General features: G+C 28.7%; 1 protein-coding gene across 3 annotated transcripts; it reads right to left on the reverse strand.

The window, feature by feature from the left end:
• Window positions 1-204: 204 nt before the first annotated feature.
• Window positions 205-5,105, reverse strand: LOC118442161 (armadillo repeat-containing protein 1). 3 transcript variants are annotated; one of them, XM_035867440.2, is made up of 5 exons: window positions 4,991-5,105; window positions 1,684-1,870; window positions 1,281-1,613; window positions 1,003-1,212; window positions 205-923 (listed from the first exon to the last, which is right to left on the reverse strand). In XM_035867440.2, the coding sequence occupies exons 2-5, from the start codon at window positions 1,783-1,785 to the stop codon at window positions 750-752; spliced, it is 819 nt and encodes a 272-aa protein (XP_035723333.1). In that variant the 5' UTR covers window positions 1,786-1,870; window positions 4,991-5,105; the 3' UTR covers window positions 205-749. The 3 variants fall into 3 exon arrangements, with proteins under 3 accessions (XP_035723333.1, XP_035723334.1, XP_035723332.1); XM_035867441.2 differs by lacking the exon at window positions 4,991-5,105 and adding an exon at window positions 2,205-2,316; XM_035867439.2 differs by lacking the exon at window positions 4,991-5,105 and adding an exon at window positions 1,986-2,198 and having other exon boundaries at window positions 206-923.
• Between the last annotated feature and the right edge of the window lie 4,742 nt (window positions 5,106-9,847).

Genomic DNA, 9,847 nt, shown 5'->3' on the forward strand with positions numbered 1-9,847 from the left:
ATTTATAGAATCATCGTCATTGTCTCACTCTTTCTATTTAGGGAAATTTTTAATATTTTTATCTATTGATATGAAAAAAAGAAAAAGATGAAAAAAAAAAAAAAAAGAAAAAAAAATTAGAGAAAACGATAATTATCGAACAATGGATCATTATATTTTATTCTAAATAACACATTTTTTTATATTCATAATATTCATTCTCTTTACGAATCTTTTTTATAACATTTAACAACGATACATGTATACTTTTGAAACATTAAAATATAGTTTGAAATTATTTGTTAACTAAAATTGATAATTAATACGTTGATGTATAGTATATTATTTTTAAGAAGTCATACGCAATATAAATTAAGTAAATAAGTAAATGTAATAAGCTTAAAAGATTTAATTGTTTTTGATCGCATATAACTCTACATAACTTACAACACATCTTTCTTTAAGAAAATTCGAGATAATTCGAGATGTATGTACATTATAGTTCAAATATGAACTTGGTAAATAGGTACATGCATGAGACTTTTTGTTATCTTTACAATATTTATAACGCTATACTCTTATAAAGAGAAACAAAAATTTAAAGAGAACAAAAATATCCATAAAAAGTGATATTTAGATCATAAATAAATAATTACAATTGATTTAAAAGTCTTTAGTCATATAAATGAAAAGATCCATTAAATATGTTCTTATTTGCAGAACATTTTCGAACATGATTCGAACTGATTAATTAATTTATCAATAATGATTTACCAATAAAAGGAATTATGAAGAAATTCTGTCGTAGATTTGTATAACGACGAAGCACTTTGTCTTAAGCCACTAAATAAAGATACGACTCCTTCTTTTCCATCTTCTTGCTCTTCTTCTTCCGGTAAGTATTCTGGCATATTTTCAATGTCATCCGTATCTTCTTTATGGGTCTGAGACATAGAATTTTCATTGATTTTTTCAATATTTTTACATAAGTGTCAAATGGAAATTTAACAAAAAGCAAATTACCAATCTAACTAAAAATTCTTGATTGAATTTATTTTTTGTAACTAGCCATGCCTCCATGTTGTCTAAATTTTCTTGTATAGCTTCAGCAATTTGCTTGGCGGTAACATTATTCAATGTACGCATGGTAACACGTTGATGTTCAACATCTATTACAAGAGATATCAATCCCTCAATTTTGATCAATGTTGATTCCAGTTCAGATCTAGTCTCCTATTTTTAATATTAAACATAAAGCTCATTAATTAAGATAGCTTTTATTAAAGAAAAAACAAACTTACCGGTAATAAGCCTTGAACATGTAATACAATTACATGGGTTTTTAATTTCTTTCTTTCGATGATCCTGCATCTACTGCGTAAATTATATATAGGTGGTTTCATACGTTCTATGTTATCTTTTAGATGTTGCGCCCTTTTAGATATTTCTGGTTCGCTCAATATAAATCTGTTTACAACAGCATCTAAGGCTTCCCTTATTCCAAAAGTAGAGGTTATGTGTAAATAATTATCAGCATTTTTAATAAACAATTCCAAAATATCTAATGAGAGATTAATAATATCTAAATAAGGTACTTCGAGAATATATGCTATGTAGGACAACACCGTTTTATCCTGTAATAACAAAAATACGTGATAACATTGTATTTATGTATCGAACTGAGAAAAAAAATATATGTTTTACCTTTAAGATTGTGTCATGGTTAGAAAAATCATCTGCTAATTTCTTATATGTTTCTAATGTTGCTCTTATTTCTTTAGGATTATCATATTCTTCCGTTTCCATTTTGTACACGTAACGTAAACGGGAATTATTTTGGAAACCCGTGCACCGCAGTAATGAAACTTAATGATTGAGAACATTCAATCTTCTGAAATGATCAGATATATACATATATATATATACATATATATATTTTTTTTATTTTCATTGATAAACCAATATTACAGTATGTACCATATTTCACAATATAAACAACAACTTACACTATTTGTCACGATAAAAGTTAAGTAAATTAAACATAATGTAACTCATAAAAATACAGTAGGAACAAAACGTCCTTTTTTTCTTTCTAAGAACCAACAATTATTTGAGTATATATAAAAATAAATTAATTAAATCGACATTAAAGGGTATCACAGAAGGAAGTTGAACGTGCACGTTGCAAACAAAGAGAGCTGGTAGAATGGGTAGTTACTATTTACTTGGCAGAAAACACGAGTTGACTCCTAGCGCCAAACATGCTTTTCCATTTGATTTCTATAACTACATATACGAGTCAATCGTTCATATAGCTAAGAAAACTTTTAATGATAATGAAAAAAAAAAAAGAAAGTTTAGAATCAGTTTTATAGCGATAATAAAAGACAATAAATAATTATATGAATTGAATTGACGTTCATGTAAAAATAATTATAGAAGCGTTAAAGAATAGGCCAAAAAAATTATAAGATCAGAAATGAAAAGAAAAATGATAAAAATTTAAGCAAATTGAAATAAAAATATCGGATTCTATCTAGTTTTGTATCAAGTAGTATAATATGGCGTCTAAATCGAACGTATAAATTTCTGTTATATTTTTCACTTATTATATTAGAAAGAAAAAGAACATTGAAATTGTAAAATTTTTACTATACTGATTCAAGATTTTATCATTAATACCGTTTTAATCATTTTTTAATTATTCAAATTTATGCAGATCCCTAATAAAGATTCCTAGTAGTGACGACAGACGGCGCCATAGTTGCATAATTGGCGCGATTTTTTCCCAGTGGCTTTCCTTTATCCGCGCCATATGTGAAAGCCGTATATTTTCTCGCAAAACTATTCGTTTCTTGTAATAATTTATAAGTTGTTGACGATCAATGTGTGTGTTCGTATTTTCTTCGTTGAAACTGCTAGACAACGCGTGGAGCCCTCGTTAATTATCCATTAAATAAGAATACGTCTGTTTTTATTCGTGTAAATAAGGAATATACATATATACGCGCACTCGCAAACACACGTATGTATAACAATAATAAACTTTTATTTGATATATACAATTTCTATTTGATATATGTATAACATAACATATATATATATATATTTTTTTTTTTTTATAGAAATTTTCGAATTTTTATACAAGGAGATAATTTGTTATGTTGAAAAAAGATAATCCTCGACAAAATTTGTATAATTTTATGACTACAATTTACGAATTATTTCATAAAATGGAATTTAGGTTACATTTTGTCAAATTTTTATTTTGACAAAATAAAGAATAAATCCTCTAATTTTTCTACAAGAGTAAATAGTATATTTTGTTTTAAAAAGATTTCTCAAAATTTAATTTCATGATTATAATTTGTATATTATTTCATAAACTAAATGTTTAAGTTATATTTTATGAAATTTTCCTTTTAAATATGGTATAGCATGTAAATGTGTATCTATTTCTTTATATAAACTTTCTAATTTACATACAAGCAAATAATTTGTTTTGTATCAAAAATATGTCTTAAGAAGTTGATCTAATTTTATTATTTTACAATTTTGAAATAATTTTATAAAATAAATTTTTAGGTTATACATACGCATATGTATATGGGGTAATCCCAAGTATATTAGGATTCAATATTTGATCGGATAAGATATTTTATGATATAAATAATAAATAAGGGAAGAGTGGATTTTTATGATTTTTTAAAAGACAACGTTTCATAAAGTCATAAAACTTTTATGGAGAGAAGAAGGCCATCCGCATGCGGTGCGTCGCATTGCGTTTAGATTTTTGGATGAAATTGTACGAGTTGCCAGTACTAGATGGGTCGGTACTCCATGGTGGGAGCTCTTCTTTGGGTGGGCGTTGCTGGGTCGATACAGGGTGAATATCATCGTCAGTCGCAAGGAACACATCACAGGGTCGGACGAATATTCTCTTTGCCGAATGTTATTTATATATTTTATTTATTTTTCCAACTTTCATCTCAAAATAGGCAAAAATATGACTACAATGTTATATATAAAAATGATATATATATATATATATATATATATATGAATCGTATCTATTGGTTTGCGGCCATTAAATAATATGTAAGAATTTTCCGTAAAAAATACTAATATTATTTATTTATAAAATTATGAAAATTCCAATATTATTTATTAGCCACAATCCACTACTATAGCATTATATATATATATAAACAATATTTTATATTGGATTGGGCCTTACAAATTATGTTTGAATTTTGAGCAACAAAAAAAAAAATACTAAAGAAAAAGAAAATTAAAATGTAAAAAGAAAATTTCAACATTATTTATTGGCTAATTTAATACATATGTCATCAATAAAATAATTTGCAAAAATCTTTCTAATCAAATATACATCTTATTTGAACTATTAGAATAAAAAAAAAGTAATTTGTAACCTTAAGGAACAATCTGAATTGTTAGATAAGACACGCGTATCAATGAGCTCTGATATTTTTTCTATCATAACTCGACACTATCATTGATCGGGTTCTCATTGTAATTTAACTATCTTTCTTAATCACTCTTCGAGCAGATTCTCGAGGATTCGTACTATTCATGAAGTTTCATTAATGAATCCCTGACGTTGATAAAAAATGTCTGCTTCTAACAGAATGAGAAAGATGAGTTAGAATGAAACACTTATTACTTTGTTATCTGTGATTGTTATTAAGACGGACTATTTACTAAACAAACAAACAAATGATCCAAGAGAACTTGATACTATGATGAAATTTGTCAATCCATTTTGTACGAAGAATTTTAAAAATGATAAAACTATTAGCCATTCATTTGTAAAATATTCTATATTCTATATAATTAAATGATCAACGGAAATTTATCGGATGCATAAAACGAAGCATTACAAGTTTTTTTTTATATTGCAAACACGGAATTTTTCTTCCAAATATTTTTTTATTAACCTCCAATTTTCTGATTATTAGACCCTTTTTATGAATATTTTTGAAGAACATACCTGTGTGCCTGCGCTCGTTGAGAAGTCAACAAGATGCCCTCGGTAAATTTCCAGGTACGATGAATTTCTGCACGGATGCTGCAGTGTGCACACATCAAGAGACGAACTGTAAATAGGCATACGCTCTGATGAACAAAGCTCGCGAATATCGGAATCGTCTATACACACAACAACAGATAGGTTTATTCAGAGTAAGCAGAATTTCTGTAGAAACTTTAAAAGATATTTATGTGTGTCCTTGGTGTATATATATATATATATGTACAGATATAGCTAATCGAAAGAATTAAAAAAAAAGAGAAAGAAACGAAAATAAGAAATGGGAAAAAAAAATCATTACCAAAACATTTTACAAAATTATGTTGATCTATCTTTCATTTCGAATTCAATGTTACGTTTGACACATTCAATTTTTATCTCCATTATTTTCTATTTTTCTTCCATTCTTGTCTCTTTCTCTTCTTCGTTCATCCATCTATTTTTGATCGTAAATAGAGTCATATATTCGGCCGTAGACATCGAGTCACGTTTTCTCTCAAAGATTTATGTCGATAGAAGATCCGAGGTGAACGAGCTTACCATAAAAAAAAAAAAAAAAAAAAAAAAAGTAAATAAATGTAATAAAATTTTATCACCTCTTTTTCTGCGTCATGTTCTTTAGAAAAAAAAAAAAATAACCGTTTTAATACTAATTCATTATTTTTATACATTTATATGAATGGGAAGTTACACACATTTATGCGATAGATGCAATTTCACGACAGAGAATTACCGATTTCCATTTGTATTCTCTCGGTGTGCAATATGAATCGAGAACTATATAATATATATGTAGACGCTGCATTAGTCTCGTTTAACCGTTGAACGCGTATCGGTTATATCGACGAAATATTTTATTATGACATCGATGGAACGTTGATCGGTCCTTTTATCAAGACGCAAAAAGAAAAACTTATGCGATTAATTCTCTGTCGTCGACAAGTACATATGTGATATATTACGCGCGATATGCTTTGCTATTGATTATTTATACGTGTGTACATATATCCGATCAGCAAGCAAATAAATGTACATGTAAATTATCATATATATATATATATAAATTATCATATATATATATATATATATATATATATATATGTATACATATATTCGTATTCTATTCTAATATAATATAATATTGTAATATTCTCTAAAATGATAAATTCGGAACGTCCAACTTGCAGGTTGTGAAGTATATAACACTAGAGTATAGTACGCTATTCGTATATTATGTAAGAACGTAGTAATATTGCGACTAGCCTTGAAAGAAATTCCAGGATACGATTTTGCAGGAAAAACCGTAGCAATGTAAGTAGCAGTATTCTCGATGAAGAACGGAACACGAATCCGTATTCTACGGTTGCCAATCAGCAAGATGCGCTGAACGAGAACAAGAAATAGCCGAGTGTTCTTTTCAAAAGGGAGAAACTTTCCAACGATGACCACCGAAGTGGAATATGGTAATACGAGAAGTAAGATCGGTACGAATGCGTTGAGAATTTTCTTCGAATCTAGCTACGTTATGTATTCGCACCAATATACACGACGCTTATGTACTTATATGTCTATGTAAGTGTAAGTCATATCAATTCTACTCTTGAAATGGTATTATTTTGAGAGATATCTCGTTGTTGGAAATGTAACGTTCGATGCACCGTAAACCTATTAAAAGGAGCAATTAGTATCTCTTAATGATGTTTCGTTAGCCAAATAGATAGTAATTTATCTTGCCTTAATTGCTTATCCTCCCTGTTTATCTCTTTTTACATATTTTTATTTTATTTGATTTTAATTAACACCTAGACCATCCATTATTACTTTGTTATTTTTTCAATGATTTTTCACAAAGCTAATTTACATACTTTGACCTAAAGTTTATATCTTTAAGCTACGTGCCATTTTGTGCCACTACGAAATATAAAACAATTCACGCAAACACGCAAGTATGATATTTATCGTACGGCGAACTTACATTATTATTCATCGTTTTCTTAATATCGATGAAACACGCATCTCCATTGTGTATATAGTAAATATTTTTTTTTCCCTTTCTAACAGTATCAATTAATATTCTAACATAATATTTTAATATTTTCATAAAAGATGTAATAATATTTTAAATATATAACAATTATTTTTGCTCTGACAATAATTTTTTGAAAAAAGTTAATTTTCTTATTTTATCGATAAATAATTTTTATGATATATTAAGTTAATTTCGTGATTGCATTTTTTTCTCTTTCTCTATTGAATATTAGTAAAAACAAATGATGATAGATGCTTTGTTAAGTAAGTTTACTTGTTGGTGATTTTATTTCCGATAGAAACTACATGTTTCTCTTTCCAACGAAATCAAAATTGCTGACGTATCTTATTTTTTTTGATTCTGTTTTCAATCTCTAAATATTCTACGCTTTATCGAATATTTTTGTTATAATTTTGTAACGATCGGGCATAGTCTACTATACAAATATGTCTATTTTTAGTAGACATCAAAATTACGAATATTTTTGTTGAATTGTACGTATTGTACACATTGATATATTATTATTTACATGTATATATATATATATATATATATATATATATATATATTCGTGTGTAACATTCTTATTATTATTATACTTTCCATATGTAACAAGTATACGAAATATTGTTCCAGATAATATCGCAACATGGAAAATGCTAATCATTTGATCCCAAGTTCCAGATTAACAAATGACGTTCTGGAGGTAATAACTATACTAAATCTATTTGCATACTACTTGGGGAAAGTTACGCAGGATAAAATTTGCGAGTAATCATTTCTAATCTACGATCTACGCAACTATTCGAAAAAAGTACCGATGTTTTGCCGAGCTATTTCACTTCTATATAGATAGAAATCTGCATCGTCATAGTTATATCAGAAATATAGTAGAATCATTTGATAAGCAGCGTTGATCAAATATGAACTTAACTATGAGATAGATACTTATAAAGATACTTTCATAATGAAAGACAAAAATTATGAGAGTAAAAGTAATTCATTTCTATCAATGATAATGATGAAACATTTTAACGACTTAGACCGATTTATTAATGAAAAGAAATTATAAAAAAATTCTTACTATAATTTTCTTTCTATTCTTTCATTCATAAATATTCTGGCATGCTTCCAATACCATTCGTATCCTTTTTATGAGTCTACCACAAATGAATCTTCCTAGATGTGAGTAATTATAATTAAAAAACAAAGAGGGAAAAACTTGACAATAGACAGCCAAATGATCGAGGAATTTAGAATGAACAAAGAAAATTGGTGAAGGAAGAATGAAAGATTTGGGATTTAGCGGTAGAACGGGTGCTGACTGAAACGGAATCGTTTCTAGTATGGAGAGTTACCCGTAGGATATGTATGTAGGTACTAGTGAGAATACGTCAACGTTCGCGAGGCCTCCTCTTTTATTCATGAGGACAGGCGAAAAAGCGATCCGGAGTGGACGTTTAAAGTCAATCGATCCGCATCGATGGATTTAAAGCAAATCCCAGTTCTCGGTCGCCACGACATTGGGTCATCTGTCATGCGATCGTTTCACCAAACTACGTGTTCTAGCCCTAGTGACATCGATATTTTCTACGTGAATTTATATCTATTGTATGTACATATCAAATTATTTTTATGATTTATATTGATATATGTATTATACAAAACTATTCACACATTGTGTTTATATGCATTTAACCATAATCTTACGAATTATAATATATACGTACGTATTTTTGTTTTCGTACGTACAAGATTATTTCTACAATTTCTTTTATACAAAACTATAAACTATTGACGTCTATATTAAACTGGCCAATAAATGATGTTGAAATTTTTATTATTTCATATCTAAATGAAACATTGGCAAGACGAAAAGAATAATTAAATAAACAGGACTGGTATAAAAACGATAGTATAGTATTGGATTGGTTAACATGCAATGATTTTAATTAAAAATACTATTATTATTTATTTAAATGGAATATTGAACATTTATATATATGTATGTATATATATATATTTATATATCCTAAACGATTGTTTCTCTAGTAGTATAAATTCTCAAGTACTATACGAAGGACAAGTTAGTTGAAAACGATCTCATTTCAAATCCATCCTACGTTCTATAAAAGTTGAATGAAGAAGCTATCAAGTCGAGCGTTCGTTTACTGCTTTCTCGAATCCTTCTCGTGTGCACCGTTAATCGCATTTAATTATCTATTTTCAATTAAGTTCTTAGAGTTAGTGTTAAAATCAAAGAAATAGAAAGAAGAAGAAAAAGAAAAGAACAATGAAAGCTTTCGGCAAGTTAGACAAGTAAGAAGAGTAGTAAGAGGTCGTAAAAAATTTTTGTTCTCTGTCAATGGCATAATCGAAATTAGCGATTTAGAAGCACGGTTCTTTAAAAAGGACGTCAATTACGTTTCTGCTTGATGTTCGGTAAAATCGGTTTGTCTGACTTCGAGAAAGAGAGAGAGAAAGAGAGAGAGGGAGAGAGATAAAGATAGACCGAAAAAACGATCAGTAAGAGAAAAAGAAAAAAAAAAGGAAAAGGAAGAAACGAAGGATCGCAAAATGGGATAAAATGTAAAAGGACTATAGCAGTGGGGGGAAGGGAGAAGAGGGAAAGGGTGGAGGGAATAAAAGAGAGGGTAGTCGTTTTCTCCCCGTAGAAGATGTGGGGAAGAGACGATGGGAGAGCCGCGTTCTCCGGTTCGAACGTTGTCGCGCCTGCGCAATGTTTATCCCACGCACCAGCACGTAATGTCACCGTTGAGCCAGTCTGA

This window comes from Vespa mandarinia, chromosome 16, assembly GCF_050613455.1.
Source record: "Vespa mandarinia isolate Hongniang chromosome 16, ASM5061345v1, whole genome shotgun sequence".
Classification (NCBI taxonomy): Eukaryota; Metazoa; Arthropoda; class Insecta; order Hymenoptera; family Vespidae; genus Vespa; species Vespa mandarinia.